The sequence below is a fragment of the Doryrhamphus excisus genome, chromosome 19, assembly GCF_030265055.1.
Source record: "Doryrhamphus excisus isolate RoL2022-K1 chromosome 19, RoL_Dexc_1.0, whole genome shotgun sequence".
In the NCBI taxonomy this organism is placed as follows: domain Eukaryota; kingdom Metazoa; phylum Chordata; class Actinopteri; order Syngnathiformes; family Syngnathidae; genus Doryrhamphus; species Doryrhamphus excisus.
Window position 1 is genome coordinate 2,237,763 of NC_080484.1, and position 26,308 is coordinate 2,264,070.

A 26,308-nucleotide genomic window follows, 5' to 3' on the forward strand; every position below is an offset into this window, starting at 1 on the left:
CGAAATTATGAGATGGAAAGTCGAAATTATGAGATGGAAAGTTGAAATATGAAATAGAAAGTCAAAATAACGAGATAAAAAGTCAAAATAACGAGATGGAAAGTCAAAATTTTGATATAAAGTCAAAATTATGAGTTTAGAAAGTCGAAATATGAGATAGAAAGTCGAAATTATGAGATAGAATCTCGAATTATGAGATAGAAAGTCAAAATAGTGAGATAAAAAGTCCAAATTACGAGATATAAAGTCAAAATTTTTATATAAAGTCAAAATTATGAGATAGAAAGTCGAAATATATGAGAAAATGTCAAAATGACGAGATAAAAAGTCAAATTTGGATATAAAGTCGAAATTATGAGATATAAAGTCGAAATTACGAGATAAAAAGTTGAAATTACGAGATAGAAAGTCGAAATTATGAGATAGAAAGTCAAAATAATGAGATAGAAAGTCAAAATAACGAGATAAAAAGTCGAAATTACGAGATATAAAGTCAAAATTTTGATATAAAGTCAAAATTATGAGTTTACAAAGTCGAAATATGAGATGGAAAGTCAAAATTATGAGATAGAATCTCGAATTATGAGATGTAAAGTCAAAATAATGAGCTAAAAAGTCAAAATAATGAGCTAAAAAGTCGAAATTATGAGCTAAAAAGTTGAAATTACGAGATAGAAAGTGTAAATAATGAAGTAGAAAGTCCTAATACCGAGATAAAAAGTGTCAATAACGAGATATCTTTGTAGTAGAATCACAGCAGCAGCTCTTCTCTCCTGTTTGTGAGTACATTGTGGAGTACTTTAAGTGAGTACATTGAGGAGTACTTTAAGCCATGAAATACTTCATTTGCCTGTGTATTCACATAGAATCGTACCAAGCCAACACACAATGGAAAGAATTTGTATGGCCAAATACTTTGATTTAAATTACTACATGGAGTATTTATCTATGTGTATTTATTGCAAGTATTGTATTTTATTGCTTGTCGGCCATGTTTTTTGTTTACGTTTTTTGTTTATGTTTTTTGTTTTTTTGTTTACGTTTTTTGGTTTTTTGTTTACGTTTTTGTTTTTTGTTTATGTTTTTGTTTACGTTTTTGTTTTTTGTTTACGTTTTTTGTTTACGTTTTTTGTTTTTTGTTTATGTTTTTTGTTTGTTTTTTTGTTTACGTTTTTTGTTTATGTTTTTGTTTGTTTTTTGTTTATGTTTTTTGTTTTTTGTTTATGTCTTTTGTTTACGTTTTTTGTTTACGTTTTTGTTTTTTGTTTTTTGTTTATGTTTTTGTTTTTTGTTTACGTTTTTTGTTTACGTTTTTTGTTTTTTGTTTATGTTTTTGTTTTTTTGTTTACGTTTTTTGTTTTTTGTTTACGTTTTTTGTTTACGTTTTTGTTTTTTGTTTACGTTTTTTGTTTTTTGTTTATGTCTTTTGTTTACGTTTTTTGTTTTTTTGTTTACTTTTTTGTTTTTTTGTTTACGTTTTTTGTTTACGTTTTTGTTTGTTTTTTGTTTTTTGTTTACGTTTTTTGTTTTTTGTTTATGTCTTTTGTTTACGTTTTTTGTTTACGTTTTTGTTTTTTGTTTATGTTTTTGTTTTTTGTTTACGTTTTTTGTTTACGTTTTTTGTTTTTTGTTTATGTTTTTTGTTTGTTTTTTTGTTTACGTTTTTTGTTTACGTTTTTGTTTGTTTTTTGTTTTTTGTTTACGTTTTTTGTTTTTTGTTTATGTCTTTTGTTTACGTTTTTTGTTTACGTTTTTGTTTTTTGTTTATGTTTTTGTTTTTTGTTTACGTTTTTTGTTTACGTTTTTTGTTTTTTGTTTATGTTTTTTTGTTTACGTTTTTTGTTTTTTGTTTACGTTTTTTGTTTACGTTTTTGTTTTTTGTTTACGTTTTTTGTTTTTTGTTTATGTCTTTTGTTTACGTTTTTTGTTTTTTTGTTTACGTTTTTTGTTTTTTGTTTACGTTTTTTGTTTATGTTTTTTGTTTTTTGTTTACGTTTTTTGTTTTTTGTTTATGTTTTTGTTTTTTTGTTTACGTTTTTTGTTTACGTTTTTTGTTTTTTGTTTACGTTTTTTGTTTTTTGTTTATGTTTTTGTTTTTTTGTTTACGTTTTTTGTTTTTTGTTTACGTTTTATGTTTTTTGTATCCGATCTATTTCTTCCCGAGGTCTCCAACGCATCAAGAACCCGCTCAAGCCTTTACGTTCTTTTGTGGGTCGGGTCCATGAGCAGGGGGGGGGGGGGGCGTCTCTATGGCGACGCGCCCTTTACGCCCCCGATAGTGCTTCAGCAAAGTGCGGAGCTTCCCCTCGCGCCCCCCCCCCTCCTGAAAAGATCTAAACGTATGTCATGGGGCGTGAAGGGGGCTAAGAGTGCGACGTGATATTCTGAGGTCGCAGATATTCCCGAACCGCCCCCCCCCCCCCCCCATCTTGATCTCCATGCTAAATGTCCTACGTCCGCATATAGGACGCCGCCTGCACATTTAGCGTGTAAATAAAAGCAAGTGGCTCGAGAGTCAATTACCGAGCCGCAATTGAACGCCACGCCACGCCACGCACTCCACGCCACCTATATATAAAGCACAGGTACTGCAGCGCCAAGTGTCCGGTGGGGGCTCGGGTGGGGGCTCGGGTGGGGGCTGAGTGTCTCATCAGCATCCAGCTCAGGTGCTGCCGGGGGCCCGCGCGCATGCTAACTATACCCCGACTTGATTGTAATTGCCCGAATTCAACTCCTGCTGCTCCCCCCCCCCCCCACCGGGACATTTAACTCCACACAGCCCGGCGACACGCCGAACAGCTGACTTGTTAACGCCTCCGAGGGGGGGTGCTCCCCTTCACTGTGTCGCATGTGAAGGTTTCTTGAAGAGCAAGGGGGCGGGGGTCACAGGTGCACACCTACTTCCTTTTTCGGGTGTTTACCAAAGTGGAATCGAACCGCGTGCATTCCGACAGTGATGGCACATGACGTACGGCGTTGGTAAATGAAAATTGTCACCCCCCCCCCAAAAAAGCCACTTAACAGGAAGTGTGTGCAAATGCAGCACTCAAGGTTATTCGGGGAAATATGAACTACTCGGCATCAAAGTTCAACAAATGACTGCAATCGTCTTTTTCTGACACTTTTATCGTTATTAAATATTTCCAGGAAAATAATGTCACATGCTAAAATAATTCAAAAATATTATTTTTATATAAAATATTTTATATATTTTTTTATTATATATATATATATATTTTTTTTTTTATTTACCATTTCTTTTCAAGGATCATGCAAAGAAAGTTTTTCGCTATTAACTATTTCCAGGAAAATAATGTCACGTGCTAAAATAATTCAAAAATATTTTTATATAAAATATTTAATATATTTTTTTTATTTTATATATATATATATTTTTTAATTTACCATTTCTTTTAATTTTTTTTTATTCTGACATCAAGGATCATGCAAAGAAATTTTTTCGCTATTAACTATTTCCAAGAAAATAAGGTCACGTGCTAAAATAATTCAAAAATATAATTTTTCTATAAAATATTTAATATATATTTATATATTTTTTTTATTATTTTCAATATTATTTACCATTTCTTTTTAATTTTTTTTAAATTCTGACATCAAGGATCATGCTAAGAAAGTTCACCAAATGAGTTCAATCGTTTTTTTCTGACACTTTTTTTGTTATTAAATATTTCCAGGAAAATAATGTCACATGCTAAAATAATTCAAAAATATTATTTTTACATAAAATATTTTATATATTTTTTATTTTATATATATATATATATTTTAAATTTACCATTTCTTTTAATTTTTTTTTATTCTGACATCAAGGATCATGCAAAGAAAGTTTTTTGCTATTAACTATTTCCAGGAAAATAATGTCACGTGCTAAAATAATTCAAAAATATTATTTTTATATAAAATATTTTATATATTTTTTTATTATATATATATATATATTTTTTTTTTTATTTACCATTTCTTTTCAAGGATCATGCAAAGAAAGTTTTTCGCTATTAACTATTTCCAGGAAAATAATGTCACGTGCTAAAATAATTCAAAAATATTATTTTTATATAAAATATTTAATATATATTTGTATATATATATTTTTTATTATTTTCAATATTATTTACCATTTCTTTTGATTTTTTTTTTAATTCTGACATCAAGGATCAGGTTAAGAAAGTTCACCAAATGAGTTCAATCGTCTTTTTCTGACACTTTTTTGTTATTAAATATTTCCAGGAAAATAATGTCACATGCTAAAATAATTCAAAAATATTTTTATATAAAATATTTTATATATATTTTTTATTTTATATATATATATTTTTTTTTTAATTTACCATTTCTTTTAATTTTTTTTTATTCTGACATCAAGGATCATGCAAAGAAATTTTTTCGCTATTAACTATTTCCAAGAAAATAAGGTCACGTGCTAAAATAATTCAAAAATATAATTTTTCTATAAAATATTTAATATATATTTATATATTTTTTTTATTATTTTCAATATTATTTACCATTTCTTTTTAATTTTTTTTAAATTCTGACATCAAGGATCATGCTAAGAAAGTTCACCAAATGAGTTCAATCGTTTTTTTCTGACACTTTTTTTGTTATTAAATATTTCCAGGAAAATAATGTCACATGCTAAAATAATTCAAAAATATTATTTTTACATAAAATATTTTATATATTTTTTATTTTATATATATATATATTTTAAATTTACCATTTCTTTTATTTTTTTTTTATTCTGACATCAAGGATCATGCAAAGAAAGTTTTTTGCTATTAACTATTTCCAGGAAAATAATGTCACGTGCTAAAATAATTCAAAAATATTATTTTTATATAAAATATTTCATATATTTTTTTTTATATATATATTTTTTTAATATATAAAATATTATTTTCAATATTATTTACCATTTCTTTTCAAGGATCATGCAAAGAAAGTAAATATAAAATATGTAATATATTTTATATATTTTTATATGTTTTATATATATTTTGTATATATAAAATATTATTTTCAATACTATTTACCATTTCTTTTGATTTTTAAATTGTTTTTTAGGCGAAATAATTAGCAGGTTTCTATATCTAAATATGCCAAACTATACATTTTCACATAAAACATACTGTACATTTTTACATTTTAATTCACATTTTTATTGAAAATTATATACACTTGGCGGCAAAAAAAATGATTTCACATAAATCAATAAAAAAATATTATTTTTAATATTTTTACCATTTTTCATTTTTTATTTTGAGGCGAAATAATTAACAGGTTTCTATATCCAAATATGCCAAACTATACATTTTTACATAAAACATACTGTACATCTATAATTCACTTTTTTTTGAAAATTATATACACTTGGTGGCAAAAAAATTGATTTCACATCATTTCAAAAATTTAGCACAATTTTTAACAGAAAATATAGCGTGACAAAACACAGCCGGTTAAACACAATATATTTTATTTATAATTTGCATTTTAATTAAAATAGCATTTTGCTCATTTAAATACTCCATTTTTGGCGATGGTTGCTTGAATGTAGTCCAGTGATGACCTCAACTTTTTTAATAATTATAATAATAATAATAATAATAATAATAAGTAAACGCAAGAGCTGCTTGTTTATAATCTTCACCACCATATGTCAAATTGAGGTGAAATAGGTTATACCAGGGGTCTCAAACATGCGGCCCGCGGGCCAAATGTGGCCCGCAGGACACTAGTTTGAGGCCCTTGCCTTGATATGAAAGTTTAATGTTTGATATGGATGCTGTATGGTATCATGTACCCGGAAAAAATTATTACATTTGATTAATGTTCATGTTAAAGGTTAAATAACTGTTAATAGTTATCCTCCCTATCCGTGTGGAAGTGGTAAACTTTTGGATATTTAAGTTGAAAGGAAATAACTTGAAGGCTACCGTTTAGGGGTCGGGAAGCGGAAAAATATTTTTTATACATAACATATTATTTTCAATATTATTTACCATTTCTTTTGAATTTTTTTTAAATTCTGACATCAAGGATCATGCAAAAAAAATTCACCAAATGAGTGGAATCGTCTTTTTCTGACACTTTTTTCGTTATTAACTATTTCCAGGAAAATAATGTCATGTGCTAAAATAATTTAAAAATATTATTTTTATATAAAATATTTTATATATTTTTTTATATGTTGTATATATATTTTTTATATATAAAATATTATTTTTAATACTATTTACCATTTCTTTTGATTTTTTTAATTTTTTTTTGCCGAAAAAATTAGCAGGTTTCTATATCTAAATATGCCAAACTATACATTTTCACATGAACCATACTGTACATCTATAATTCATATTTTTATTGAAAATTATATACACTTGGCGGCAAAAAATTTAAATGATTGATTTCACATCATTTAAAAAATTGAGCACAATGTTTAACAGAAAGTGACAATTATATATATATATATATAATATTATTATATTTATATTATAATATTATAATATTAAAAAAAAAAAAAAAAGCAACATTTTCCCGTTCCGAGCCTGCGTTTTTTTTCGACAGCTCTTCAGGGTTAAGCTAAAAAAGTTAGCCTGTGGCGCTCCTCACCCTGTGATAATGGGCCTGCCTGTAATGAAGAACAGGCTTGTTGCCAACAGGTGGTCTCTTTAGAAGACCAGAGCCACAGCACTCAGGATGATGGGGAGGAAAAAGGGGGTGGGGGGGGTCGGGAAGCGGAAAAACTGCCATGGCAAAATGTGTCAGAATCTAATGTTCTGCAGAGTGAAAAGCCTGTTTTCTGTCCTTTGTCCCCCCCCCCCCCAGCTCGAGATTCAGCCTTGTTCCTCATTGTTTGGCGGCTCAAACGAGCAACAGTCTTTTTTTTTGACACGGAGCCGCCGCTGAATAAAGACTGGAGCTGACTAGTCACAGGAAAGAGCTTTCTCTCTTGGAGGGCCTGCAGCCCATTAAGAGTTGCTGAGATATGAATAGATATGAATCCTCTCTCTGCGACCTAGCCAAAAAAAAAAAAAAAAACAAGCGCACCCAAAAAAAAAAAAGGGGGCACAAGGAACACCTCTGTGTCTTTTCACACCGGTTCCCAAGGACTTGGTGCGACGTGGGGGCTGATTGACAGGCAGGAATTAGTTCGAGTCAATGTGGAAGTGGTTCCTTTGTTAGCGTGAAAGGCTGCATGGTGCCCGTGTGACCTGGAGCGCTAAGCGCTAACCGCTAACCGCCGACGAGGACGCAGCGCTTCTGGAAATAACAAAGTCACGGCCGAATATCGACACGATATTGACATTAGCATGCTGGTCGATCATCAATAATCATGTCTTGTACGTAGCGTTTTTGTATCCTTGTTAAACCCGACGCTTCATTTACAGCCGTGTAACTCGTGCCTTCATTCGGCATGTACAATTGCTCACAGCTCATATAGACAAACAACCATTCACACTCACATTCATACCTATGGACAATTTGGAGTCGCTAATTAGCCTAGCATGTTTTTTGGAATGTGGGAGGAAACCGGAAAACACGGGGGAAGAACATGCACAAACATCAAACACTGTAATCATCTTCCACTAGTATTACCGAAAATAAGACCCGAGTTAGCAACGGGAGAGTGACGTAGTTTTTACTTCTGGTTTCTGTAAAGTACTTCCTGTGGTGGCTATTGTCTCATCGCTGTAACATTACTGACATCCAGTGTGGAATACTACACACTGGAGATGAAAAGTAAACATTTCGAGATAGAAAGTCGAAATAACGAGATAGAAAGTCAAAATAACGAGATAGAAAGTCAAAATGACGAGATAGAAGGTTGAAATAATGAGATAGAAAGTCAAAATAATGATAGAAAATCGAAATAACGACATAGAAAGTCAAAATAACGAGATAGAAAGTCAAAATAATGAGATAGAAAGTCAAAATAATGAGATAGAAAATCAAAATAACGAGATAGAAAGTCGAAATAACGAGATAGAAAGTCGAAATAATGAGATAGAAAGTCAAAATAACATAGAAAGTGAAAATAACGAGATAGAACGTCAAAATTTTGAGATAGAACGTCGAAATAACGAGATGGAAAGTCAAAATAATGAGATAGAAAATCGAAATAATGACATAGAAAATCGAAATAACAAGATAGAAAGTTGAAATAATGAGATAGAAAGTCGAAATAACGAGATAGAAAGTTGAAATAACGAGATAAAAAGTCAAAATAACGAGATAAAAAGTCGAAATAACGAGATAAAAAGTCAAAATAACGAGATAAAAAGTCAAAATAACGAGATAGAAAGTCAAAATAATGATAGAAAGTCAAAATTTTGAGATAGAAAGTCAAAATTTTGAGATAGAAAGTCGAAATAACGATAGAAAGTAAAAATGAGATAGAAAGTAGAAATAATGAGATAGAAAGTCAAAATAACGAGATAGAAAGTCGAAATATATGAGAAAATGTCAAAATGACGAGATAAAAAGTCAAATTTGGATATAAAGTCGAAATTATGAGATAAAAAGTCAAAATAACGAGATAGAAAGTCGAAATAACGACATAGAAAGTCCTGGCTCCTGTAAAATGGTACAGTCCAAGTCAAAATAATGAGCTAGAAAGTCGAAATAACGAGATAGACAGTCAAAATAATGATAGAAGGTCAAAATTTTGAGAGAGAACGTCGAAATAACGAGATGGAAAGTCAAAATAATGAGATAGAAAATCGAAATAATGACATAGAAAATCGAAATAACGAGATAGAAAGTTGAAATAACGAGATAAAAAGTCAAAATAACGAGATAAAAAGTCAAAATAACGAGATAAAGTCGAAATAACAAGATAGAAAGTCAAAATAATGATAGAAAGTCAAAATTTTGAGATAAAAAGTCAAAATTTTGAGATAGAAAGTCGAAATAACGAGATAGAAAGTCGAAATAACGAGATAGAAAGTCGAAATAACGATAGAAAGTCAAAATGAGATAGAAAATCGAAATAATGAGATAGAAAGTCAAAATAATGAGATAGAAAGTCAAAATAACGAGATAGAAAGTCAAAATAACGAGATAGAAAGTAGAAATAATGAGATAGAAAGTCAAAATAACGAGATAGAAAGTCGAAATAACGACATAGAAAGTCCTGGCTCCTGTAAAATGGTACAGTCCAAGTCAAAATAATGAGCTAGAAAGTCGAAATAACGAGATAGAAAGTCGAAATAACGAGATAGACAGTCAAAATAATGAGATAGAAAATCGAAATAATGACATAGAAAATCGAAATAACGAGATAGAAAGTTGAAATAACGAGATAAAAAGTCAAAATAACGAGATAAAGTCGAAATGAGATAGAAAATCGAAATAATGAGATAGAAAGTCGAAATAACGAGATAGAAAGTCGAAATAACGACATAGAAAGTCCTGGCTCCTGTAAAATGGTACAGTCCACAGCCAGCTGAAATCCCCGGAGGGAAGCGACATGAATTCAAACAGGCAGGATGAAGATAATGAGATATTTGGCGAGGCACTTGAGGCAGACGCCGGCGAGCGAGCCGCCCTCAATGGGAACATGATGGGCGGAGTCCGGCCAACGCGGGCCCCCAAAATACAATCTTTTGTCCCGCGGCATAATCCATTTGTTAGCCTTGGACCAATTTGTCCTCATTAACCCTCATGAGGGGACCGCGTCTGAGACAAAAGCTCCGAAGGAACAATGGACAACCCCTTCCCTGAACGCACCACCCCCCCCATACCCCCCCCTCATGCAAACCAACCCCCATTTGTCAACGTTGTAGCAAAGCTCAAGTGGTTCCTGCACATTTCGGCCCCCTTGTTGGCTGGAACATTCCAGTCTAACATCCACAGACGGAATCCCGCCAACAAATCAGGTTCACCGGATTAAAAAATATAGACGGGGAAAAAAAAACTTCCCATTTCCGTGGAAGGGACGGACAAAAAAACCCCACTACAATGCAATCCATTCAATGTGACATTTCTCAACAACGCTTTGACATCTGACAATTGACTTAGAACAGGGGTCTCAAACTCAATTCACTTGGGGGCCACTGGAGCTCCGGTCTGGGTGAGACTGGGCCGCATCAGGTTTTTAAAAAAAAACAAAAAAAGTTCGAGTTATTTCCTTTCAACTTAAATAGCCAAAAACTTACCACTTCCACACTAATAGGGAGGATAACTATTAACAGTTATTTAACCTTTAACATGAACATGAATCAAACGTAATAATTTTTTCCGGGTACATGATACCATACAGCATCCATATCAAACATTAAACTTTCATATCAAGGCGGGGGCCTCAAAGTAGTGTCCTGCAGGCCACATTTGGCCCGCGGGCCGCGTGTTTGAGACCCCTGATTTACAACACATTGCGCAACTGCAGGGTCTCGCAAACTAGAGAGCCAGCGACCTAAACGGTAGCCTTCAAGTTATTTCCTTTCAACTTGAATAGCCAAAAACTTACCACTTCCACACGGATAGGGAGGATAACTATTAACAGTTATTTAACCTTTAACATGAACATTAATAAAAACGTATTAATTTTTTTCCGGGTACATGATACCATACAGCATCCATATCAAACATTAAACTTTCATATCAAGGCGGGGGCCTCAAAGTAGTGTCCTGCGGGCCACATTTGGCCCGCGGGCCGCGTGTTTGAGACCCCTGATTTACAACACATTGCGCAACTGCAGGGTCTCGCAAACTAGAGAGCCAGCGACCTAAACGGTAGCCTTCAAGTTATTTCCTTTCAACTTGAATAGCCAAAAACTTACCACTTCCACACGGATAGGGAGGATAACTATTAACAGTTATTTAACCTTTAACATGAACATTAATAAAAACGTATACATTTTTTCCGGGTACATGATACCATACAGCATCCATATCAAACATTAAACTTTCATATCAAGGCGGGGGCCTCAAAGTAGTGTCCTAGGGGGCCACATTTGGCCCGCGGGCCGCGTGTTTGAGACCCCTGATTTACAACACATTGCGCAACTGCAGGGTCTCGCAAACTAGAGAGCCAGCGACCTAAACGGTAGCCTTCAAGTTATTTCCTTTCAACTTGAATAGCCAAAAACTTACCACTTCCACACGGATAGGGAGGATAACTATTAACAGTTATTTAACCTTTAACATGAACATTAATAAAAACGTATTAATTTTTTTCGGGTACATGATACCATACAGCATCCATATCAAACATTAAACTTTCATATCAAGGCGGGGGCCTCAAAGTAGTGTCCTGCGGGCCACATTTGGCCCGCGGGCCGCGTGTTTGAGACCCCTGATTTACAACACATTGCGCAACTGCAGGGTCTCGCAAACTAGAGAGCCAGCGACCTAAACGGTAGCCTTCGAGTTATTTTCTTTAAACTTAAATAGCCAAAAACTTACCACTTCCACACGGATAGGGAGGATAACTATTAACAGTTATTTAACCTTTAACATGAACATGAATCAAACGTAATCATTTTTTCTGGGTACATGATACCATACAGCATCCGCAGTAACATTAAACTTTCATATCGAGGCGGGGGCCTCAAACTAGTGTCCGGCGGGCCACAGTTGGGGGCCGCGGGCCGCGTGTTTGAGACCCCTGATTTACAACATATCGCGCAACTGCAGGGTCTCGCAAACTAGCAAGCTAGACCCATTTTTTCTGGGTGCGTGTTTCCGCGTGTTTGAGACCCCTGGTATAACCTATTTCACCTCAATTTGACATACTCTTTTTATTTACAACATATTGCGCAAAAACATAATTACCCGCAGTCAAACGACGACGACGACAGCGGTGTCCCCTTTTTAATGTTTCGCAAACAAGAGTATCAAGTAATCAGGTCATTTGTCATAATGACAACCATTAGCGCTCATCGTCAGCGCGCAGCAGTCGGGGGCGCAGAAATCAGGTGCCCTCGCTCGGCTTCCTCTTCAATTACGCGCCGCGGCGAACGCCTCCGTGTTAGCGGCATGTTTGCTTTTGTCTGCTCGTCAATTAGTGCAATCATTGATAACCGATACCCCGGGTTTCTTCCTGTTGTCAATTTGTCAACAAAAATATAAACGCAACCTATGAACTGAGACAATAATGTACTAGTGTTAGTATTAGTGGGTACTACAGTACTACACTAGTATGAAATGAATGATGCAATAAAGGGTTGCATTTCTATTTTTGTGCAGGGCTTACTAGTATAAAATTATTATTATTATTATTATTATTATTCCACCTTAGGTCAGAGCGCGTACTCTGGTCCGTATGCCGGTCCGAACTCGTTGGCCTTCTTCAGCAGGGCCGCCTTGACGGCGCTGATCTTTTCATCCAGCTCCATCAAGCTGCAGGCCTGACGGACAAAAAGCCGGTCAGGGTCAAAGTGAGCCAGGAAGTAAAAATAAAAAAATAAAAAAAAGTAAAAAAAAAAACAAACCTGAGTAGGTGACGTCTTGGGTCGTTTGTGTGCGAGGTTCTGTAAAGAAGAACAGACTTTGGTGATTAGCTTTCACTGGAGCATTTTCAATGGAAAGTAGCCTCAATCTATATCAGGGGTCTCAAACACGCGGCCCGCGGGCCAAATGTGGCCCGCAGGACACTAGTTTGAGGCCCCCACCTTGATATGAAAGTTTAATGTTAGCGCGCAAGTTTGATATGGATGCTGTATGGTATCATGTACCCAGAAAAAATTATTACGTTTGATTAATGTTCATGTTAAAGGTTAAATAACTGTTAATAGTTATCCTCCCTATCCGTGTGGAAGTGGTAAGTTTTTGGCTATTCAAGTTGAAAGGAAATAACTTGAAGGCTACCGTTTAGGTCGCTGGCTCTCTAGTTTGCGAGACCCTGCAGTTTGCGCAATATGTTGTAAATCAGGGGTCCCAAACATGCGGCCCGCGGGCCAAATGTGGCCCGCAGGACACTAGTTTGAGGCCCCCGCCTTGATATGAAAGTTTAATGTTAGTTTGATATGGATGCTGTATGGTATCATGTACCCAGAAAAAATTATTACGTTTGATTCATGTTCATGTTAAAGGTTAAATAACTGTTAATAGTTATCCTCCCTATCCGTGTGGAAGTGGTAAGTTCTTGGCTATTTAAGTTGAAAGGAAATAACTCGAAGGCTACCGTTTAGGTCGCGAGCTCTCTACTTTGCGAGACCCTGCAGTTGCGCAATATGTTGTAAATCAGGGGTCTCAAACACGCGGCCCACGGGCCAAATGTCCTCTAAACATGAAATAACACTCCTATAGTCATCTTTACACTCCTATTACAAAGTATAGTAGATATAAGAGAAAATAAGACACATAGGAAGTAGAAAACCTGTTTGCAATCAAACTACTTTTTAACATTAGAGCCCTCTAAACATGAAATAGCACCCCTATAGTCACCTTTACACTCCTATTACAAAGTATAGTAGATATAAGAGAAAATAAGACACATAGGACATAGAAAACCTGTTTGCAATCAAACTACTTTTTAACATTATTAGAGCTCTTTAAACATGAAATAACACCCCTATAGTCATCTTTACACTCCTATTACAAAGTATAGTAGATAAGAGAAAATAAGACACATAGGACGTAGAAAACCTGTTTGCAATCAAACTACTTTTTAACATTATTAGAGCCCTCTGAACATGAAATAGCACCCCTATAGTCATCTTTACACTCCTGTTACAAAGTATAGTAGATATAAGAGAAAATAAGACACATAGGACGTGGAAAACCTGTTTGCAATCAAACTACTTAACATTATTAGAGCCCTCTAAACATGAAATAACACCCCTATAGTCATCTTTACACTCCTATTACTAAGTATAGTAGACGTAAGAGAAAATAAGACACATAAGACATAGAAAACCCGTTTGCAATCAAAGTACTTAACATTATTAGAGCCCTCTAAACATGAAATAACACCCCTATAGTCAACTTTACACTCCTATTACAAAGTATAGTATATATAAGAGAAAATAAGACACATAGGACGTAGAAAACCTGTTTGCAATCAAACTACTTTTTAACATTAGAGCCCTCTAAACATGAAATAACACCCCTATAGTCATCTTTACACTCCTATTACTAAGTATCGTAGATATAAGAGAAAATAAGACACATAGGACGTAGAAAACCTGTTTGCAATCAAACTACTTGTTAACATTAGAGCCCTCTAAACATGAAATAACACCCCTATAGTCACCTTTACACTCCTATTACAAAGTATAGTAGATATAAGAGAAAATAAGACACATAGGAAGTAGAAAACCTGTTTGCAATCAAATTACTTTTTAACATTAGAGCCCTCTAAACATGAAATAACACCCCTATAGTCTTCTTTACACTCCTATTACAAAGTATAGTAGATATAAGAGAAAATAAGACACATTGGACGTGGAAAACCTGTTTGCAATCAAACTACTTTTTAACATTAGAGCCCTCTAAACATGAAATAACACCCCTATAGTCACCTTTACACTCCTATTACAAAGTATAGTAGATATAAGAGAAAATAAGACACATAGGACGTAGAAAACCTGTTTGCAATCAAACTACTTTTTAACATGATTAGAGCCCTCTAAACATGAAATAGCACCCCTATAGTCATCTTTACACTCCTATTACTAAGTATAGTAGATAAGAGAAAATAAGACACATAGGACATAGAAAACCTGTTTGCAATCAAACTACTTTTTTAACATTATTAGAGCCCTCTAAACATGAAATAGCACCCCTATAGTCATCTTTACACTCCTATTACCCAATATAGTAGACATAACATGAGAAAATAAGACACATAGGACGTAGAAAACCTGTTTGCAATAAACTACTTTTTAACATTATTAGAGCCCTCTAAACATGAAATAGCACCCCTATAGTCACCTTTACACTCCTATTATTCTTTGTGTACACCACATTGTGTAATACACCCGATGCGGGGTCTCCGCAGGGACCGAACATACAGCCGCCTCGAGTTAGCATCGCATGCTAGCGAGCTAACTACAGGCTACTACAGGCAAAAACTTCCACTTCCGCACGCAATGAGAGGAGAAAGGTCATGTGATCTAACGTCCCGTGTCGTAACGACTCAGTTGTGGACTAGTGAGTAAATAAAGTATAACGTTTAGTTGATATACTGAATATAATCAATAGTAAGAATGCTATTGATTTCAATGAGTGGGGGTCAAAGTTCAAATCCGTGCCGTGTTGATACGTTGTCATTATGAGGGAAAAAAGCTACGCTAACGCTCTCTGAGGCAATGTGGGCCAACTACAGTGAGCGAAAATCCCAAAACAGGTTATTTTTCAGAAAAGGGTGAAGTAAAGGAGGAGAAAAAAAAAAAAAAAAGCGTCGGTACTTGGAATAGAAAAAAAAAGAACCCCCATCCGTTTATTCACAAGACACTCGACATCTGCGCTCGCACAAACATGCGGCAAGTCAAAAGCGCATGAAGAGCGCGGCGTGCTGTGCCGACTGATTGACGGCGGCGTGGAGACGTGCCGCTCATCTCAAGCACGCTCTGACGCCGGCATTGAACGCTCTGGACGGACCCCGTTTTTCCTCCAGGCGGGTCGTATCTGCATCGGAAGTGGAACGCCGGCCCATCCTGAGGCAACTCATTCGTTGCAGGGGCTTTTCTAAATACTGTCTAATTCAGGGGTCTCAAACACGCGGCCCATGGGCCAAAAGTGGCCCGCAGGACACTACTTTGAGGCCCCCACCTTGATATGAAAGTTTAATGTTTGATATGGATGCTGTATGGTATCATGTACCCGGAAAAAATGATTACGTTTGATTCATGTTCATGTTAAAGGTTAAATAACTGTTAATAGTTATCCTCCCTATCCGTGTGGAAGTGGTAAGTTTTTGGCTATTTAAGTTGAAAGAAAATAACTCGAAGGCTACCGTTTAGGTCGCTAGCTCTCTAGTTTGCGAGACCCTGCAGTTGCGCAATATGTTGTAAATCAGGGGTCTCAAACACGCGGCCCACGGGCCAAATGTGGCCCGCAGGGCACTAGTTTGAGGCCCCCGCCTTGATATGAAAGTTTAACGTTTGATATGGATGCTGTATGGTATCATGTACCCGGAAAAAATTATCACGTTTGATTAATGTTCATGTTAAAGGTTAAATAACTGTTAATAGTTATCCTCCCTATCCGTGTGGAAGTGGTAAGTTTTTGGCTCTTCAAGTTTAAAGGAAATAACTTGAAGGCTACCATTTAGGTCGCTAGCTCTCTAGTTTGCGAGACCCTGCAGTTGCGCAATATGTTGTAAATCAGGGGTCTCAAACACGCGGCCCGCGGGACACTAGTTTGAGGCCCCCGCCTTGATATGAAAGTTTAATGTTAGTGCGGCTCGCGCAAGTTTGATATGGATGCTGTATGGTATCATGTACCCAGAAAAAATTATTACCTTTGATTAATGTTCATGTTAAAGGTTAAATAACTGTTAATAGTTATCCTCCCTATCCGTGTGGAAGTGGTAAACTTTTTGGCTATTTAAGTTTAAAGGAAATAACTTGAAGGCTACCGTTTAGGTCGCTAGCTCTCTAGTTTGCGAGACCCTGCACTTGCGCAATATGTTCTAAATCAGGGGTCTCAAACACGCGGCCCACGGGCCAAATGTGGCCCGCAGGACACTAGTTTTAAGTTAAATGTTAGTGCGGCCCGCGCAAGTTTGATATGGATGCTGTATGGTATCATGTACCCGGAAAAAATGATTACGTTTGATTCATGTTCATGTTAAAGGTTAAATAACTGTTAATAGTTATCCTCCCTATCCGTGTGGAAGTGGTAAGTTTTTGGCTATTTAAGTTGAAAGGAAATAACTCGAAGGCTACCGTTTAGGTCGCTAGCTCTCTCGTTTGCGAGTTAGCATGTGTCTCGAGACCCTGCAGTTGCGCAATATGTTGTAAATAAAAAGAGTATAAATGTGACTATAGTCGTGTTTTGTCATGTCTACAGGGCTCTAATAATGCTTTGTTCATTTTAATATGAAAAAAAATAATTTGTCTACCCACCAACTATATGTGGTTTCTTAAGTTTTTATGATTATTATTATTATTATATTTATTTATTACTGATTGATTTTCTTTATTATTGATTTATTTATTTTTCATCTTATTTTGTGCAGAAAAATAAAAATTAAGATATTTGAGAACAGTGGCATATTTTATCAGAGCTTTTATTGTAGAAAATCGGAACCAAAGCAAAGTTTATTAATTTTTCTGTTTTTAATAAATTTTTGGGGTTACTATTACTATCCGCAGTGGTGTTGAAACTGCAGCCTGGGGGCCATTTACAACCCACAGTGGTTTTTATTGGTCCACGAAAAAGTCTAAAAATATTATTTAACATGAAATGAAAAAAAAACAGCAAAAATGAAAAAAATATTCAGCGTTAAATATTAACGTTAATCAAATGTTACTTATGAGGAAAAATTACGTCAATTTCGGGCCATAAAGTCACTTAAATATTCAAGAAAAAATAAACATTAGGTTATAATGTAATGAGAATAAAGTCCAAATATTATGGGAAGAAAGTCGTAATTATTAGAAGATAATTTGCAAGAAGAAAAACAGAATAGGTCATTTTTTTTTAAATAAAATTTTTTTAAAACAGCTGTCATTTTATGAGAATAAAGTCAAAATATTATGGAAAAAAAAAGTCACAATTCAAAGACAAAATAAGTCGCAATTTTAAAATCATAAATATTAAATAATAATATAAATATAAATAATAAGTCGTAGTAAGAGGAGAAAAAAAACAGAAAATAAAACATGTTATTTTAATTAAGTCGCAATATTATGAGAAACTTTATGAAATTTATTTATGAAGTTGAATTTTTTTTTTTTTTAAATAGTTAATTTTGTAACAATACGTTGTTTCACCTATAAATATCACAAAGCTGAGGTGCAATTTTTTAGGGTCTTTTTCCAACTATGTGACCCTCACTTGAAGAAGTCTGGACACCCCCGCTATATATTATTTTTATTATATTTATTATATTATTATTTATTATATTATTATAATATTACAATATTATTATTATAGCCAGAACCATTGATGGACTTCAGATAAAGTGCTCACCGAGGACTGGAAGTACTCTGGCGAGAGTCCCTCCAACTGCAGGATGCGGTCCTCCAGTTTCTTCAACCTCTGGTACACGTTCAACGGAACCGGACCCGCTGTAGAACCAAAACACTGATAAACGAACGACTTCTCGATTCGGCGCTAAGCTTTTATTGTGGAAGGGCCTTACCTGTCGGGAGCTTGAGGTGGAATTCGATGTTGTTGAGGCGTTCCTCGATGGCCGAATTTCCGCAGTCGCGCGCCAGGGACCCTCGCGCCGGATCGCCGGCCTTTCCTTGGCCCCCCGCACAGGTTTGAGGCCCGTATGTGTTCACCACCCGTGTGACTGCACGCAAACATCCACAAAGTTGAAACGTAGATTCAGCAAGGGAAATGCCCACTCTTGTCATCAAAGGTGATAAGTCTACACAGGGGTGCCCAAAATGAGGCCCAGGGGCCACTTTTGGTACGATTATACAAGAACATTTAAAGAAATACAGTAAAAATGAAAAAAGACTAAAGTACAGTGGTCTGGTGGTTAGCGTGCAGACCTCACAGCTAGGAGACCAGGGTTCAATTCCACCCTCTCTGTGTGGAGTTCTACCCGTGCATGCGTGGGTTTTCTCCACATTCCAAAAAAAAAACATGCTAGGTTAATTAGCGACTCCAAATTGTCCATAGGTATGAATGTGAGTGTGAATGGTTGTTTGTCTATATGTGCCCTGTGATTGGCTGGCCACCAGTCCAGGGTGTACAGCTGGGATAGGCTCCAGCACCACCGCGACCCTTGTGAGGAAAAGCGGTAGAAAATGAATGAATATTATATTCTAATATTCATAATACTATAAGTATATTCTCAGAAATTATATAAAAAATATAAAAATATTTTAAAAATATTACTTTTTGTTAAAATACTAATTTCTTTCTTCATATTTTGACCTCATTTTAAAAATAAATAAATAAATAAATAAAAAAACATAAGACAAAATATTGAGAGTTGCATGAAGAAATAAATAAAAATAAAAAAATACAAAAATAATAGCATGAGAAACAAAAAAAAACAAAGTTACAATATTTGGATAAAATATGTAAATATTTTCAGAATAACAAAAATGTGCAAGTATAAAGTTGTATAAAGTACGTAGAAAACGTTCATACCAAAAATACACTATTTTTTTCCTTTACATATAAAAAAAAAACACACATATTTATTATTTATATTTACATGGGTTGCTTTGAAAAATAATGTTTTCATTGGTTGAAAAGAAGTCTGGACACCCCTGCTGTAGTATATGTATTATACTATATTCATATTTAACAGTCAGAAGTGGAAGTATACTGTACAATGGAGTAATAAATGTACTTTTGATTTATACATCCCACCTTTGACGTGGCTTTTAAATCCCGGGTATGGCGTAAACACAGCATCTGTTCTGGCACAGCTGTTCTCTGCGTGGGCGTAGAAAGAGCGACAAAAAAAACAAAAAAAACGATTAAAAGAGAAATGGCATCCCGTCTATTGCCACCACCAGCTTGCGTTGTTCTCGGCCGAGCCGGCCGCGTTTTTGGAGGCCGTTAGCTACTTGAGCCGCGCTCTCGCCGCAAGCTCGGGCTTGACCTCTCGCCTCGTGTGGAAATCAGCTCTCTCCCAAACATTGGCAATCTGTGCGCGGGCTCCCACTCCACACCCTGACACATTCAAAGCTCCCCACCGCCCCCACACACCTCATCGCTCCGTGTTCCACCCTCACCCTGATTGCAGTCGATCACGTTGCAAAACTCCCGCACGTTGTTTTCATTGATCTCCATTTGCTTGCGCTCCATAAATGCAGATATTCTCCGTTCAATCTGTGAGGGGGGGGGGGGGGGGGGGGACAGAGCAGAAACAACAAAGGTAATAGCGGATAATGGATCGATAAGCTGCACAAAACAATTTTTTTTTTCACGCCGCAGACATAATAATAATGTACAGAGGCAAACTGAGGCACGCGTAGCAATTTGCATGATGTGGAATCACAAATGCAATCCCAGGTAGCCAAAACACACCGGCTAGCATTGCACACACACACGATGAAATATGAATACTGTTTGCTTGGCTACCAAAAATAAATGCGCAACAGAATGGGGGCCCTCTTGTCCTCCATCCACATCCAATCTCAGAGTAATGAGCATCCACTTCATAATCCATCAAGGACCCGGCCCTCTCTCAGAGCCCTCCAGCAATGCGGTCTCTTCTAGCCGAACCGCGCCGCCAAAGGACCCCCTCCTTTATTCTGTCCCCGACTCGCCTCTTCATCTGCCGCCACACGTCAGTTACCGAGCATTTATTCATTTCGGGCGACATGGAGTAAAAGACAATAAATTAAAAAATAAATTCAAAATAAAAGAGGAGAAACAGACCTCGGACTTGGCGGCTCGGATCTGAACCAGGACGTCGCCGTTTGCCTCTTCTGCGCCGTCGGTGAGCGTCGGGTCTTCAAGAGCCGACATGGACACGGAACACTGTGGTGTCATCTCATTCTCCGTCGCTAATGATGCGTCCGTTAGGCTCCTCAGGCTTTCTGACACAGCCTGATTTAAAAAAAAAAAAAAAAACATAACAAATAAGACCATAACATATACATTCCATATAAATAAAAATATCTAACCAGTTCCTAGCATACCTGCAACTTAGTAATGTGCTCCTGCAAACAGCTGTATATGTGAGCGGCGTCCAAATCCTGAAGACATACGGCATCCATGTTGACATCCACTCTTAGCGCGGCGTCGCCTAATTTGAGCTGCATTATATACAAACAGTAATTACTAGCATGGTAAAACTAGCTTTGCAACTACATATCCATTATCATAAATAAAAAAAGTGTCTTTTAGTTGTAAACTGCATCAGTAAACACTGAGTTCAGTTATTTAATATTGTATATTACTAATATATTAATATTGTGCTTGGTGAATGTGTGTGCAGCAATTCTAGAACGCTTAATGTATCACTTAAATAGCTAAGCTAATTATACTACAATGTAAACAAACTAATATACACGAGTAGCATATTTAGACGTGGCAAAAAAATTGGTAATTTTTACTTGGGGGGGGGGGGGGAATATCAACTAAAAACATGTAAATATTTTATTCTGAATTGAATTTAAAGAGCCTTTTTTTCCGACTTCCTGCTCTTTTTCTGAATGTTGCCTGTTGCTGAGCAGCTACACAAACAACGTTAGCATGCTAGCTAGCATTAGCAACCACACGGGTTCGGCAGCGAAATACTTTCACGGCACAAAAAAACAACCCGAACTAACCTCTCTCCCGAAGTCTACCACCGCTTTCAGAAGCGAACTCAGGCAGCCGGAGGAGCTGGATATTTTATTAATGGACTCGTTGCCGGTGGAACAATCCCCGCTCGGATTCATCACTGCGGCCGCCATTGGGGTTTCTACGTCATCGGGGAAGAGGTAGGCGCTGATTGGCTGGAATACAGGAAGTGGATAGACACACTGGCTGTGCATTGTGCGTCACAAAATGGGCGGAGCCATGGCTTGTCCACGTGCAAATGTGACTATATTGACGTCATTTTGTTAATCAAAAGACTTTTTTTGCTCTTTTAGTGAATTTTGTTGATATTTGAAACACTTTAAAAGTGTAATTTACAATTTATTACACTGCTTTATTTATGTATATATTTTTAAACAGTTTACAAAAAGCATGTATACATGCATTAGTGAAATTTCAATTATAATACTGTTAAGGGTTTCCAAACCCTGGTGACTCAAGCGTGACAATTCACAGTGTACTTAATAAAGCAAGAGGAATGAAAGAATAGTCATCCTATAATGAGAACATTGTTGCTGAGACTGTGCAATGGGGCATTGGGATGAGAACCTGGCCACAATGGCTATTTTATTGTGTGTGTGTGCGTTGAGTGACTGTGGGAAAATCTCCCTGCTCTATTCAGACATTTTCCCTTCTTGTCACATAATGGCGAGAGAGAGACTGATGAGGGCAACAACGGGAAAATGACAGCTACTGGCAAGCAGAAAGCACAAGCACTCACAAGTCTACTAAAGCTCTCGAGAAGGGTTAATCATTTTAGGAAAAAGGGGGTCTGAAGACAAGTCTCTTGGTTTAATTCGTCTCCAGGGCGATATTCGCCCCCTCTGAAACGGAGCGGAACTGTAACACTTGACATGGTTTGACATGCCGAGCCGGGTTGCTGATTGTTCTCACACAGCAATTTCCTAAAGAATTCATTTTTTTAATTCAAATTTAATGCTACAAACTGTAGTGAGTATAATATAATATAATATAAAATAATATAATATAATATAATATAACTAAATAAAACTATAATATAATATAACTAAATAAAACTAAAATAATATAACTAAATAAAACTAAAATAATAAAACACATATTCACCATATATAATATAATATAATATAACTAAATAAAACTAAAATAATAAAACACATATTCACCATATATAATATAATATATTATAATATAATATAATATAACTAAATAAAACTAAAATAATATAACTAAATAAAACTAAAATAATAAAACACATATTCACCATATATAATATAATATACATATATATATATAATACAATATAATATAACTAAATAAAACTAAAATAATATAACTAAATAAAACTAAAATAATAAAACACATATTCACCATATATAATATAATATAATATATATATAATACAATATAATATAACTAAATAAAACTAAAATAATATAACTAAATAAAACTAAAATAATAAAACACATATTCACCAAATATAATATAATATAATATAATATAATATAATATAATATAATATAATATAATATAATATAATATAATATAATATAACTAAATAAAACTAAAATAATATAACTAAATAAAACTAAAATAATAAAACACATATTCACCATATATAATATAATATAACTAAATAAAACTAAAATAATAAAACACATATTCACCAAATATAATATAACATAATATAATATAATATAACTAAATAAAACTAAAATAATATAACTAAATAAAACTAAAATAATAAAACACATATTCACCATATATAATATAATATAACTAAGTAAAACTAAAATAATATAACTAAATAAAACTAAAATAATAAAACATATATTCATCATATAATATAATATAATATAACTAAATAAAACTAAAATAATATAACTAAATAAAACTAAAATAATAAAACACATATTCACCATATAATATAATATAATATAATATAACTAAATAAAACTAAAATAATATAACTAAATAAAACTAAAATAATAAAACACATATTCACCATTATTTATGTGGTAGTACTATGCAGTGATATATATACCGAACTGCCCTGCATCACACCGAGAGCTGTTTCTAATATTTTGACCCTCTCCAAAGTGATGTTAATGTATTTTTTTAATAAATACATACAAATAAGTGAAAATTATCATCAAATTATTAAATTATCATAAATAAATACAATAAAATAAATTTAATAATAAAATGATTTTAAAATGAAATAAAAAAATCTTATAAAATTATAATAATTATTTTTTATTTATAATTTATTATTTATTTGTTGTTATTATTACGTCTGTTAGATTAATTTTATACATGTGAAAGAGATCATGTGGAAACAAATAAGTGGAAATTATCATCAAATTATTAAATTATCATGAATAAATACAATAAAATAAATTTAATAATAAAATTTTTTAAAAATAAAATAAAAAAAATCTTATAAAATTATAACAATTATTTTGTATTCATAATTTATTATTTATTTGTTATTATTACGTCTGTTAAATTATTTTTATATATGCGAAAGAGATCATGTGGAAACAAATAAGTGGAAAAAATAATTTGCATTGCTTTGAGTCGGACCTTCTGGAAAGGATTAATGACTCTAACCAAGGCACCGCTGTAATACTTATTATCATAAATAAATACAATAAAATAAATGTAATAATAAAAAAAATTCAAATAAAATTAAAAAAAATCTTGGAAAATTATAATAATTATTTTTTATTTACAATTTATTATTTATTTGTTGTTATAATTACGTCTGTTAAATTATTTTTTATACATGCGAAAGAGATAATGTGGAAACAAATAAGTGGAAATTATAATCAAATTATCATAAATAAATACAAAAATAAATTTAATAATAAAAAAATAAAAATTTAAAAATGAAATAAAAAAATTATAAAATTATAATAATTATTATTATTTATTTTTTGTTATTATTACATCTGTTAAATTATTTTTATACATGCAAAAGGGAAAATGTGGAAACAAATAAGTGGAAAAAATAATTCGCATTACCTAGTGTTAAAGTAGTAATTAATTTACATCAAATTATTAAATAAAACAACTGTAGTCTTTAATTTTATATAATTTTTTTATGTAAAAAAAATGTAAATAAATCAATACCATCAAAAATAAATGACATTACTAATTATAACATTTCTAAAAACTATTAATAATAAAAATAACTGTTTTAAAATAATTTTTTTTAGCCAATGCTAAAAAAGATTGAACATATGCTAAAAACAAATAGCAGGTGTACTGTACCTAATGAAGCGTCCAGTGAGTATATTTGATCAAAAGTTGAATTAGTGGAGTACACCTATTCCACTTCACAAAGCCAGGAATAGAATTTGCCGCATTACTTCCTGCTTACTTTCACCCCCGCCACCCCCACACTTTTTTTTTTTTTTTTTTTTATTTTTTGCAAGTGAGTGCACCTGTCACCTGGGGACCCGCTGCCTACATTCAGTGTAATTTACATAACCTCGTTTAGCAGTTCACAAATCAGAGCCATTAGGCGCCGCCGACGGGAGCCGAGGGTTCTAATTTGGCGTGCCTTTCACAGCGGGGGGAAATTGTGGCGCTCGGGGGGCCTTGCGAATAAAGGTTCAGGGTCTTGGCTTTGATTGTTGATTGTGATGGTAAATGTACAGATGATTAGGACACATTTCCCCTCTGTATTGATTTCCTGCCAGAAACGCAGCGGGCGCCCTTGCTCCTGCGCCGGGAGCCCACTACTGCAGGGGGTGAGCTCCAAAAGGGAGACTCTGATGCCTAGGTAGCGTATGTTATTTAGCTAGCAAATGCTGTTGCGTTTACGGGAGGAAATCGAACCGAGCCACATTGTTAGCGCTGTCACAACCTGGAGCTAAAAGTATGCCTGCTTTGCTATCTTTTTGGCTTTTGATGAAAAAAAATGATTGCCCCCGAAAGCTAATACCTGGTAGGTCCGCCCTTAGCGGCAACAACTGCAATCAAGCGTTTGTGATAACTTGCAATGAGTCTAAATGAGCTTTAGAAATGGGCTTTGGTTACAGTCTGTTTTGCTTTGAGTCCGACCTTCTGGAAAGGATTAATGACGCTAACCAAGGCACTGCTGGAATATATTATCATAAATATATAGCAGCAACAACTGCAATCAAGCGTTTGTGATAACTTGCAATGAGTCTAAATGAGCTTTAGAAATGGGCTTTTGTTACAGTCTGTTTTGCTTTGAGTCCGACCTTCTGGAAAGGATTAATGATGCTAACCAAGGCACCACTGGAATACTTTATTTATCATAAATATATAGCAGCAACAACTGCAATCAAGCGTTTGTGATAACTTGCAATGAGTCTAAATGAGCTTTAGAAATGGGCTTTTGTTACAGTCTGTTTTGCTTTGAGTCCGACCTTCTGGAAAGGATTAATGACGCTAACCAAGGCACGGCTTGAATACTTTATTTATCATAAATAAATAGCGGCAACAACTGCAATCAAGCGTTTGTGATAACTTGCAATGAGTCTAAATGAGCTTTAGAAATGGGCTTTTGTTACAGTCTGTTTTGCTTTGAGTCCGACCTTCTGGCAAGGATTAATGACGCTTATTTAGCTAGCAAATGCTGTTGCGTTTACGGGAGGAAATCGAACCGAGCCACATTGTTAGCATTGTCACAACCTGGAGCTAAAAGTATGCCTGCTTTGCTATCTTTTTGGCTTTTGATGAAAAAAATTGATTGCCCCCGAAAGCTAATACCTGGTAGGTCCGGCAACAACTGCAATCAAGCATTTGTGATAACTTGCAATGAGTCTAAATGAGCTTTAGAAATGGGCTTTTGTTACAGTCTGTTTTGCTTTTAGTCGGACCTTCTGGAAAAGATTAATGACGCTAACCAAGGCACTTTATTTCTTTATTATCATAAATAAAT

The 26,308-nt window shown here is 34.4% G+C and overlaps 1 protein-coding gene across 3 annotated transcripts in view; it reads right to left on the reverse strand.

The window, feature by feature from the left end:
• The window catches only part of mbip (MAP3K12 binding inhibitory protein 1), a 36,049-nt gene extending 14,513 nt beyond the window's left edge, over nucleotides 1-21,536 (reverse strand). For 2 of the 3 annotated variants that reach the window (XM_058056466.1, XM_058056467.1), the window contains exons 1-9: nucleotides 21,381-21,536; nucleotides 20,748-20,864; nucleotides 20,485-20,655; nucleotides 19,836-19,932; nucleotides 19,468-19,533; nucleotides 18,275-18,430; nucleotides 18,103-18,200; nucleotides 12,453-12,491; nucleotides 12,255-12,368 (exon numbers count right to left, since the gene is read on the reverse strand). In XM_058056466.1, coding sequence (XP_057912449.1) covers nucleotides 12,261-12,368; nucleotides 12,453-12,491; nucleotides 18,103-18,200; nucleotides 18,275-18,430; nucleotides 19,468-19,533; nucleotides 19,836-19,932; nucleotides 20,485-20,655; nucleotides 20,748-20,864; nucleotides 21,381-21,506 — 978 coding nt within the window. In that variant the 5' untranslated portion in view covers nucleotides 21,507-21,536 and the 3' untranslated portion in view covers nucleotides 12,255-12,260. Of the gene's footprint in view, nucleotides 1-5,915; nucleotides 12,369-12,452; nucleotides 12,492-18,102; nucleotides 18,201-18,274; nucleotides 18,431-19,467; nucleotides 19,534-19,835; nucleotides 19,933-20,484; nucleotides 20,656-20,747; nucleotides 20,865-21,380 lie in introns of those variants that run through there. The other variant, XM_058056465.1, reaches the window with a different exon arrangement.
• Between the last annotated feature and the right edge of the window lie 4,772 nt (nucleotides 21,537-26,308).